We start from the raw sequence: 12,239 nt of genomic DNA on the forward strand, positions 1-12,239 counted from the left end.
ATATTTTTGCTATTTGCAGACGCTTGGGCGTGCACGGTTTTTTGTTGATGTAAATTGCACATTTCCCTTGCCACTAAAGTTTTATTTTTTTCCCTCTCGCTTATATTTTATTGTTGCAGTATCATTCTCCAGTACCAGGATATAACAACATTCTTTGCTAGAGAATCTATTCTGCAGTCAAAATTACAAAAATTTAACTGAAAGCTAAAACAATGAAAAATTCCCGGAATTCCGAAAAATTCCCGGGTTTTTCCCGGATGAAAAAATTCCCGGATTTCCCGGGTCGTATACACCCTGCAGCTATTTCACAGGTGACTCTCACTTTGATAGCATATGTTTTTCCAGTTGCAGGGCTGGTATAGGTAGTGGTAGAAGGATGCATAGGACAAGTCTTGCAGCATAGACAGTCCAGGAGGAGGAGACATAGGGCAGGGAGATGGGTGCAGAAGGAGCACAGGGTCTAGCAATGATACTGCAAAGATTGGGAGACGACAAAAAGCTATTCTAGGTGTGGTGAGCAAAATTTCAGACAGGATGGACCTAATTTGGGGCATGATTTTAGGATGTCACGGTCTAGTCAAAGTAGCTGATTAATACATTCAAATCATACCTGGTGAAGCCCCAACAATCAGTCTTTCCTTCTCATCCCATCCGGTAAGTCTCCTTTGACCTGGGGCTTTGGATAACTTTTCCAAACTCTACCCCTTTTCCTATACTTCAACCAGTCTGTTTCCTTCACTCCTCTTCCTTCCCCCTTCAACCCTTCTGCCAGGAGGAGCCACTGGCTCCAAAAGTTTGCATACATAATACCTATTTTATATGTGTGTTCTCCTGCCACCACTTTGTGAGTATATTTCTTTTGTCCATCCAGTTACATTAGGTATTCAAAAATTGATTATTTTTGTTGAACTATATTACTTATTTACTTACTTACTTACTTATTCCATTTCTCATCTACCTCACCATATATAGGATACAAGCAACCTCCATCTCTTCCCATCTGCAGTTATGGTTACTGTCTATGTCAGTGACAGTCTTCTCTCCGGCAGTGGTTCTTCTGTTCCAATCTACCATGTACTCTTAGCAGTCTTCATCTTATCTTGCCAGCTACCATTAGCTCCTTCATTTAAGCTTACCTTGTGAACCTTCGACATATGTTGCTTATGTCCAAATCACTTCAGCTCTTGCTATTGGTTGGTCTTCTCCCGGGGGTTTTGGATTTAAATGTTTCAAAATTTGTGTGTTTTGGATACTGGCCCTCCTAAGTTTGTTTTCTATTTTCTGGAAGTATCTCATCTCTGTTGCTCGGATCTGACTTGCTTGCTCACTTAGTCAATATCCAAAATTCACCACCATAGGTCATGATCCACTAACTTTGTCCTGTATGTTCCAGCTGACTACATTAAATACACAGTCTTAGGGTGGCTCTTATTTTTCAAGTTTGACCATTTCTTTGTTCTACCCCACAATTTGATTCCATTGCACAAAAAATTAGACTGTGCGCTTCGCAGGAAAAGGTGAAGCCACGCCCCTAGGCATTCACATTTGAGGAAGAATACAAAATTACACTGAAGGAGATGAGTAACCAATTGCTTAATTATTAAATTTGTTCTATTAACTTTAATAACTGATTATAAAACTGCTATGTGCACTGTTTGTGAAGCAAATAAGATGAGAAAGTGAAATTTTCTTTTACAAATCCTTGTTCTTTGGTGAAGTCTTTTTTTATGCCCTGAAAACTTACAGCAATACTCGGATACAACCTGAAACACATTTACACTTGTTTTGCATTTTTTGTAAATAGTTTATCGCAGTCCTCGATGAGCATAAGGCCTTTTTCTGATGTATCATGTAAAACTTTCAGTTTATTGACTGGCGATAAAGTTTAAAGGGATTCTCCATTGTCATTCCACTGTGAAGGTTCTGTTACTCAAGGCAAATGTAGTAACAAATAGCCTTGTTTTATTATAAAAAACTGTTCACTCCCATTATTAATGATTTGTGGAGTTTGAGCACTTTGATATTTTCATGTGGTGCTTCTGTCTCATGATTCAATGCATTGCCCATTTTCATTTTTGGATCAGGAGACAAATTAGGATCAGAGAATGCAAAGACGGCATATTCAGGAGACAGGGATGATAAACGAGTTTTCAGTTTGTGTAAAAACACACACACAATATCAAATACAAGCATGTTTATAAAGCTTTGGAAGAAGGCTGAAACACATTTACAGAACTTATGCTGCAAAATGGGCTGAGAACCAACAAGGGCTGATGAGAACCATGATTCAACAAAAACACGGACAAAACAAATTGCACTGTCTTGTTCTGGTGGTGATAAAAATCCATCATGGAACACAAAAATTTTCAAGCAATTATGACTTTCACCATCCACCACATGTGGCATCCGATTCCTGGACCACAGAAAGATACTGTAAGTAAGTAGTTAATAAGTAAGTAAGTGAAGGTGTCATCAATCTTAAGATCATTTTCAACACCATGATGCTTTCCTAGGCATGGTCCCGTTGGAAGAGGTATGTCATTGCCTTCCTCCGATCTTTGAACTGTTTGACCTAGACAGTTATAAGGGGATCTACAATACAGGGTGATTCAAAAAGAATACCACAACTTTAGGAATTTAAAACTCTGCAACGACAAAAGGCAGAGCTAAGCACTATCTGTCGGCGAATTAAGGGAGCTATAAAGTTTCATTTAGTTGTACATTTGTTCGCCATTTCAGCCAATAAAGTTTTTGGTCCCTTTTTCTTCGAAGGTGCTACTGTAACTGGACTACAGTATCTGGAGATGTTAGAGAATTGGCTGTTCCTTCAGCTCAAACAAGAAGCACAACAATTCATATTTCAGCAGGATGGAGCGCCACCACATTGGCACTTATCTGTCCGTAACTACCTGAACGTCAACTACCCGAGGCGATGGGTCGGCCGCCAGGCAGCCCGTGACAGAGCACTTCATCACTGGCCTCCAAGAAGCCCTGATCTTACCCCCTGCGATTTTTTCTTATGGGGGTATGTTAAGGATATGGTGTTTCGGGCACCTCTCCCAGCCACCATTGATGATTTGAAATGAGAAAGAACAGCAGCTATCTAAACTGTTACGCCTGATATGCTACAGAGTGTGGAACGAGTTGGAGTATCGGGTTGATATTGCTCGTGTGTCTGGAGGGGGCCATATTGAACATCTCTGAACTTGTTTTTGAGTGAAAAAAAAACCTTTTTAAATACTCTTTGTAATGATGTATAACAGAAGGTTATATTATGTTTCTTTCATTAAATACACATTTTTAAAGTTGTGGTATTCTTTTTGAATCACCCTGTATAATGTGGATTCTGAACTGTGGTGTAACTAGAAATTTTTCACATTAACAAACACTGAACACTATCAGAGGTAAAAGAAATGAACAATGGCAGATAAAAATCCTAGAACTAACCAGGGATCAAACCTGATACCTTTGGATCTATAGACTGCCACTTCACTTTTGATCCATAGAGCCATACTCTATGAAATCACAGTTCACCTATAAAGATCACGGTTAAATTTAAAAACTCTCTTGAATCCTTTCTAGGATGCTGTTCTTCCAAAGCGTCTCGAACAAAATTGATAATTCAAGAAACACTGCCTTGATCCAAGTGTTCCTAGACTTTTCTGAACTGAATTCCAGTTTGGAAATTATTAATGTATGTTTTGATGTTTTATAAAGGTTATTATATTGTTCTTACCTTCTATAGTCCGTATTTCCCTCTAAGACAACTTTGAGAATAATTTCATATGTGTGATGCCTGCCGGATAAATAAAGAGGTCATCTTATAAGAAAACACACACACACACACACACACACACACACACACACACACACACACACACACACCCCTCTCTCTCCCCCCTTCCCCTCCCTAAAAGTTTCCTTATCCTACGTTGTAATGTTGGACATACTTTAACACTGCTCTGAGGACCCCATTTAGTGAAGGTTTCATTCACAGCTCTAGCCTGTTCTCTTCCAGTCACACACTACAATGCTGGCTCCAAAAGAAGTTCCTCAGTACAACAATTTGAAACAATCACAGAAAGACGTTCATCTACATTGTTACCTGGTAATGCTAATAGCAATATACAACCCCAAGGGACAGTAGCAGCTTGCAGTTTCTTATCTTTAAAATAGTTCTTGATTTCGGTAGGCTTTTACTTGTAGAGTTTTTCTGGGTCTTGTGAATAGAGTTCCCATAGACTGCAAAATCTTCATCTGCTTACATAGTACCTTGATTGCAGCCATCAGGATGTGAACTGCTTCCTTATTACTGATCCTAAATTTACCAAATACAACTGTAAGCTTGGGAGTCATTCCTGCTTGATGTCCTCTGCTCTTTTTTGCAACCGGCGATGGAAATTTTGAGTGCATTCTCAATCAATGTTCCTTGAAATGAAGTAACTTTGAGTCAACACTACGTGAACTTGCCATAATCATTTTGACAAGTTAGTGAGAAAAAATGACAGAAAATACACTCCTGGAAATTGAAATAAGAACACCGTGAATTCATTGTCCCAGGAAGGGGAAACTTTATTGACACATTCCTGGGGTCAGATACATCACATGATCACACTGACGGAACCACAGGCGCATAGACACAGGCAACAGAGCATGCACAATGTCGGCACTAGTACAGTGTATATCCACCTTTCGCAGCAATGCAGGCTGCTATTCTCCCATGGAGACGATCGTAGAGATGCTGGATGTAGTCCTGTGGAACGGCTTGCCATGCCATTTCCACCTGGCGCCTCAGTTGGACCAGCGTTCGTGCTGGACGTGCAGACCGCGTGAGACGACGCTTCATCCAGTCCCCAACATGCTCAATGGGGGACAGATCCGGAGATCTTGCTGGCCAGGGTAGTTGACTTACACCTTCTAGAGCACGTTGAGTGGCACGGGATACATGCGGATGTGCATTGTCCTGTTGGAACAGCAAGTTCCCTTGCCGGTCTAGGAATGGTAGAACGATGGGTTCGATGACGGTTTGGATGTACCGTGCACTATTCAGTGTCCCCTCGACGATCACCAGTGGTGTACGGCCAGTGTAGGAGATCGCTCCCCACACCATGATGCCGGGTGTTGGCCCTGTGTGCCTCGGTCGTATGCAGTCCTGATTGTGGCGCTCACCTGCACGGCGCCAAACACGCATAAGACCATCATTGGCACCAAGGCAGAAGCGACTCTCATCGCTGAAGACGACACGTCTCCATTCGTCCCTCCATTCACGCCTGTCGCGACACCACTGGAGGCGGGCTGCACGATGTTGGGGCGTGAGCGGAAGACGGCCTAACGGTGTGCGGGACCGTAGCCCAGCTTCATGGAGACGGTTGCGAATGGTCCTCGCCGATACCCCAGGAGCAACAGTGTCCCTAATTTGCTGGGAAGTGGCGGTGCGGTCCCCTACGGCACTGCGTAGGATCCTACGGTCTTGGCGTGCATCCGTGCGTCGCTGCGGTCCGGTCCCAGGTCGACGGGCACGTGCACCTTCCGCCGACCACTGCCGACAACATCGATGTACTGTGGAGACCTCACGCCCCACGTGTTGAGCAATTCGGCGGTACGTCCACCCGGCCTCCCGCATGCCCACTATACGCCCTCGCTCAAAGTCCGTCAACTGCACATACGGTTCACGTCCACGCTGTCGCGGCATGCTACCAGTGTTAAAGACTGCGATGGAGCTCCGTATGCCACGGCAAACTGGCTGACACTGACAGCGGCGGTGCACAAATGCTGCGCAGCTAGCGCCATTCGACGGCCAACACCGCGGTTCCTGGTGTGTCCGCTGTGCCGTGCGTGTGATCATTGCTTGTACAGCCCTCTCGCAGTGTCCGGAGCAAGTATGGTGGGTCTGACACACCGGTGTCAATGTGTTCTTTTTTCCATTTCCGGGAGTGTATATGAATGACAACAAGTTAAATTTCTGAAATATGAGTGACATTTTCTGCGCCAAATGAGTACTGGAATTTTACTTTCAATATCATAAATAACTTGTGAATTTCTGAATTTCACATCCTTTTCACTCTCACCTATTTCCAGTTACCTTTGCCCACTCAGATGCTTTTCTCTGTTTCTCAAGTAGCCGGTAATCTATTCCATGCATAAATCCTGGCCATTCTTTCAGCCATTGGTTGGTCAAAAACTGTTTATCTCCTTCAATAGTAATGACATTTAAAGCATCAGGAAGTGCTATGACAAAAGTATCAAGTTTTTTAACAACATTTTTTTATAGTTGTGTGTAATTTTGGTACAGTTTCTCAGCTCTTTTTTTTTTTTTAATTCGTGCTTTTTTCCACTAAATCATCACTTCCTACACAGCTAGTGTGGCATTTTCACACACAAAAATTGCAAAATAAAATCTTTAATGCAGTATAACAGTTGGCAGTTTGCTTCCACTTATTTCATGGGAGTAACACTGGAAAAAAAAGCCTGCTGTAAATGAACTGAAGCCATTGTTACCACTGCTACAACAGCTACCCCTGCAGAAATGGTGACTATTAGTGTGCTCTGCATTCGGTCACAAAAAGGGAATTGCTTGCTCGCTATGCCCTCTACCTGTCTCGGCATCACTACCAGTGACACTGGTGAAATGAGAATATATTCAATTAAAGCAAATGAAAACGAAAACAATCTATTTTCATTAATGAATGGATTTTTCCTGCAGATATAATATTTTGCATTATCTTACTGAGCCCAAATTTTACACAGCTCATTTTTACATGGAATGATACCAAATTGGAGGGTAGCCCTAGAAAATTTATAAAAAATTAAAAATGTCACGTATGAGCCACCAAACATGGCCTGCTACCCTAACTTTCACTCTACTTTAATCTTCCATCTTCCTAACTGCACTGATGATAGAGCCCAAATACTTAAATATAAACCTTTAGCAACTGTCCTACAACTGTGTTGTTATGCCTTTACCCCATTTTTTAATAATCAGTGTATTTCCACTTTCCTTTCTCCTCAAATTTTTCCATTAAGACGATGCCATTTTACAATTTTTCTTCAATAGCAGCTACTATCACAAGGTAGTCTGTGAAAGGTGAGCTGGTCAACTGAACAAAGTTTCATCTGATATTTCTGATAGTTAGCTTTATAGCTTTGGTATTACATGCCTACATTACCCAGGTATATTACAAAAAGCAGGGGACCAAGGCTACAGATTTGCTGGATTCCTCTTAATGACTTTAGTACACGTCAGATTCCCTATTCTCATGTAGTTTGTGCAATTTTCACACAATCTCATGATTGATTTTGATAAAGCTGGGCCAAAACACATCACACTTTTAAAATGTTACTAAATAACAAATGTAAATGTTTCATCTTAGCTTTAGTGAAATCTGGAACTTAAGCGTCCATCCAGTTTCATACTCCTCCTGCAGCAATTTATATGAAAACATTGTTGACTGTCCTGAAGCATATGATCTTGGGCCAATGCCATGTAATGTGCTATGTAATGTGCTATGTAATGTGGACTGCAGTGGTCATATTGATTAGGGGAAAAATTGGAAGTTCAGTAATGCATTAATGCTCAAATCTAAAGAGTATTCTTATCCCACACCCTTCAGCTCACTCTGTTTTCCCTTGACTTCTCACTAGTGTTACCCCTTCCTGGTTTCCTTATTAAAAATTCATTGCTTCAAGACAATTAAAAGATGAATTCTCTTTCTTTGCATGAATTTGCATTCTTCAACACTACTTAGGCCTATGAGTAAATTTTTATTGTTCTGACAACAGTACATATGACACTTTATTTTAACAGTGTTTTTATTTCAAATACAAATTCATATACAAACATACCTATTTACTGCCAGCTTCCCCCTTAAATATATTGTGATTTTAAAATTTAACAGTCTAACATAAATATTAATTTCTGATAGTCATTTCCACCAACTTAAGTGCACAAAGAAGGCAGTCGGTCTGAAGTAGGTTTTATAGAACTGTCAAGGATGCTTCCATTTTTGTCCTAGAGTATTAATTCGGTACATAGCTTGTACAGTTGGAAATTATAAAGTTACCACTCGTAACGATTATTTAATAGGTACATGCTTTGATCACTTAGCCTGTTTATTTCACCAGGAAGATTATTATTTCTGGGCACCTCAACAATATAATATTTTTCTCTTCTAAAAATATTCGCGAGTCCACTAATCTTAGTGATCCACTGGGATGAGTAAAATAAATTCATGAACAAAATTTCTAGTTTGTCTTCTCGTGCCTTTTTCACCCTGAAAAACAGTTACTGGTGAAGTTTCTACAAACAAAGTATTTCCTCAGACTTAGAGTTAACAGTCATTGCATTACTGGCCATACCATCTTTATAGTACCTGAAATGATATAAGGAAACTGACAAAAAGTTTGAACTGAGCTGCTCCTGTTGAATCGCAATATTTTACCGTGCTTTGCTCTGTTGAAAGTATGCCAGGAACAGGTGTGATTTTGGAGGTTGCAAAATACAATCATTGACAAAATAATCAGTTTCATATACAGTGGAACTACCAGTTTGGCATGCCATCCTGGCAACTTTGAAAGCATGCCGGAAAGCAAGGATTCTGACCATAACCTCTAGGCACAGCTGCAGCACTGATCTCATTCTGCCACATGCCTCTTTCGCTGACCAACTGTTGCTCGCAGTCCTATAAGTTCTGTCAGACTGTGGCCCTGCTTTAGATGGTGAATTCACCTTGCAATCATATCACCAGCCGTAACACACCATTGTTCCTAGGTTTCAGTTTCACTACTTCTTGGTTTCTCTCTTTGATTACTCACTGAAATTATTTTTTGTAGCGCCATCTCCACTGTCCGTTTTCCTCATTGTTGTCTTTGTCTGTACTCAGTGGTCCACTATTGTCAGTCCCTGGCCAGTCAGCTAGCCTCAGCTGATACCTCAAGTCATTCCCAATTTTTTGTCAAATCCTGGTCACAATAAACTGTGCTCTTCAAATACGTATTTAATGAATAATTTACATAAAAGAGAAACAATATCTGACAGTGCTCCATTGGTATCATGTTTTTATTATATCTACCCTATGCAAATAACTTCAAAGGCATACAGACAAATTTGCTTTGCGTCACAGTTCTGTTTTATTTATCAGGTTGGGATGACCATCAGTGTTTCATATTGAATTCTCTTCCTACGTTTCAAATAACCACTACTTTTCTTAATAACACTAATAATCTTCCTTGACTGGGAAACATTTTGTACAGTACATTTATTTTACCTTCATTGATATCAATAAGGCTTGTTTTATTCTGATTGAAATCTTTATTTCAGGTGTAAATAAACATACTCACTATGCATGTCAAAATTAGTTACCTCTGACAGAGTGCCTTCAATTAAAAACCAACTATACAGTTTACAGTTTGTACCTTGAGTGTAGTTAATTACATATCTCACAATATATGACCATCCAAGGCAATTCAATGGCAACTGCATCCCATTAAATGCACCAGCCTACCTCTTCTAAACCAAATTATATTCAATTTCATTCTTTATGTGATTAATGTCCATTGAAACATTTGCATCTTTATCAGCATGACTTAATAAGTGCAACTTATTCCATGCATCCTATCTTTGAAATAGTATTCAAAATTGTAAATTTGGAAATGAATTCTGTGAAATACTTACTTGGAGTACTTCCTTGTAGTTAAGGGCAATCTTTCGTAATTCTGTTTCCTTGCGCTCCATATGTCCTTTCACTGTATCAATATCATTTACTAACTGAGAATTTACTCTTTTCAGTTCAGACACCTCACTTTCACGCTCTTCCAGAGATTTCCGTAGAGACCTAAAAAGCAAATAAAATATCATAGTCTAATATTATGAGTATTTATGAATCTGTTTCCAGAGTGAAAAGGTATTTCACCAAAATTCTTTATGAACAATAACTAATTTATGGGACTCTTGTTGTCCATTAATGAAATCTTGTTTTAATCATAAAACAGAAAAAGTGAAGGTTTAAATGGTACTCTGACGATGGGTCACATTAAATTTTATATGCTCGTACTGTGCTAAACCTAAACATCTGCAAGTGTGAAGTTGAGATGAACAATATTGTTTATAATGGACATTGAAAAAAAAACTACAAACACCAGCTATCCCTAAAAGTCTTGCTTGTGAACTATCTGTAAAAGATAGTCTCACCAAATCACCTCAGTAATAGAAGCATGCACAGTCTGTCCAAGAAGTTCCACAACTGACATTTCTGGTGTAAAAGCAATATCAGCACATTAACCACAGTGGTGGCTTGAACTAACGACTGTAAACAACAGATATACATTTCACAATCAGTTGTGAGCAAGTAGTGTTAAGTAGTGAATGTGTGGCCACACTGTATCAACGTGAATGTGTCACAAATCTTAATGGAGCAATATCTCTAAATAAAGTGTTCAAGATATTCCCCAGAATGCTTTGAAGAAGAGAAAAGTGTGTGCAAAGTTTATCCCACATATCTTGACTGCCAAACAAAAACAATGATGCATGTATGTTGCAATGGAACTGATCAATTGCCCTTCTTCTGTCATGTAGTGGTGCATTCAATATACGCAACAAATTCATGACATAATCCCACAGAATGAGATCTTGCATTTTGTATAGTTTTAAAAATATTTATTAAATGTTTTTGTGTACTTATATCGAAAGTATGTGTACAAATATGTATCTGGCATGAACGAAAATGAGTTGGTTATTTTTCAGCAGAATTTGATTATCTTTTTACATATGGTAATTATTTTGAACCGCAGCGGACGGAAAACGGAGCAGCAACGCTCCAGCAGGTCGCAGGGAATGGGCGCGGACCACAGAGGAAGCGCCTGCAGCCGTTGGTGGAGGGGGAAGGCCATAGGCATAAATACTGGACCAGGTCCACTCAAGGAGCAGTCTCAGGTCGAACCTGATGAAGGTCACGAGCTACGTGACCGAAATATCGTGCAAGTACGATGCTGATATCCGGCAGAACACCCGACAACCCAAGATGTAATTATTTTGAAATTTAATTATTGACTGTTAAGTCCATTTTGACTGATTGGGACTAAAATTATTAATTAAAAACTTTCAAATCAAACTCAAACAAATTACCATCCACAAGTAAGTCATTTGGTACGTAAGAGAATCGCTCTGATATGTATATAATCTTTGTTATTGTCACATGGTTGGGAGATGAGGTGTTGTGTAAGGTTGACAGGGCAGAAATACAATGAGAATGTTGGTTTTGTAACACATACTCACTGCACTGTGTCTGTAATTAAATAATTTGAAGGATAATTACTTTAAAGTATGAAATGTGGAATTTGTGAACTTCAACACCTGCAACTTATTATTACTGGTATTAAGAAATACAACAGTTACAGAATCAAATACCTTTCTGCATCCATTAGGAATCTCAAGAACCTTTAGACTATTGTGCCCACAATGACAAGAAAATTTTTTACATCTTCGACAAAACAAGATACGTAAAACTAATTTTTTTCTATTTTGTGATTGGATATAACATAAAAATTCTTTTCACACACATCTGTTCTCCAATTGTTCAGTACACTGAGGAGTAATTTTCACCCAAACCTGATCAACGTGTAAAATGAGGTTTGGAAAGACATTTTGAATGTTTGATTATTTTTCATATTCTGAGACGTGGTGCACATTAGAAGGTGGATGTGTCAGTTGGTGCATTAACATCATATGTATTGGTATGTGACAAAATTAGTAAGGAAATGTGAGAATAAAAATTTTCCTAAGTTCCAAACAGCTGGCATTACTCAACTACATAGAAGTGTCTCAAGCTGAGAAGTGTAAACATTTCAACAAAATTACTGGGTCAGGCAAAACAGCCACCATGCCACTCTTAAGAGAAACTGCAAGAAATTCAGCAGAAAATTGTTAGAAGAGTGCAGACAGAACCGCCTCCGTTACTCCCGTAACATTACACAAGAGAAACTAGGTAAGAAGCAACAACTGCCAGTGAGAATTTGACTAAACAATAAAGACTCTGTAATGATTTCATTAAGTAAATGAAGTGGAACTGAAGACCACTAACAACTCGGGAAGAGCACAATCAATTTAGTCATTACAAAAGACATCCTAGAGCAAAGCCTCTCCTTGGTGACGTAAACACTCCACCCCAGTAGCTTTTGGCACTCAATCAGTATGATCAGAGGTGTTCATGTCATTCACACTCAATCCTCTGGATCAAAGGTGTTCG

At 39.5% G+C, this 12,239-nt stretch overlaps 1 protein-coding gene across 3 annotated transcripts in view; it reads right to left on the minus strand.

Moving 5' to 3' along the window:
- The window catches only part of LOC126471610 (spindle assembly abnormal protein 6 homolog), a 269,622-nt gene that overhangs the window by 146,789 nt on the left and 110,594 nt on the right, over positions 1-12,239 (minus strand). For all 3 annotated transcript variants that reach the window (XM_050099849.1, XM_050099848.1, XM_050099850.1), the window contains one exon: positions 9,671-9,830. In XM_050099849.1, the coding sequence (XP_049955806.1) occupies positions 9,671-9,830 (160 nt within the window). The remainder of the gene's footprint in view (positions 1-9,670; positions 9,831-12,239) is intronic.

This window comes from Schistocerca serialis, chromosome 3, assembly GCF_023864345.2.
Source record: "Schistocerca serialis cubense isolate TAMUIC-IGC-003099 chromosome 3, iqSchSeri2.2, whole genome shotgun sequence".
NCBI lineage: Eukaryota > Metazoa > Arthropoda > Insecta > Orthoptera > Acrididae > Schistocerca > Schistocerca serialis.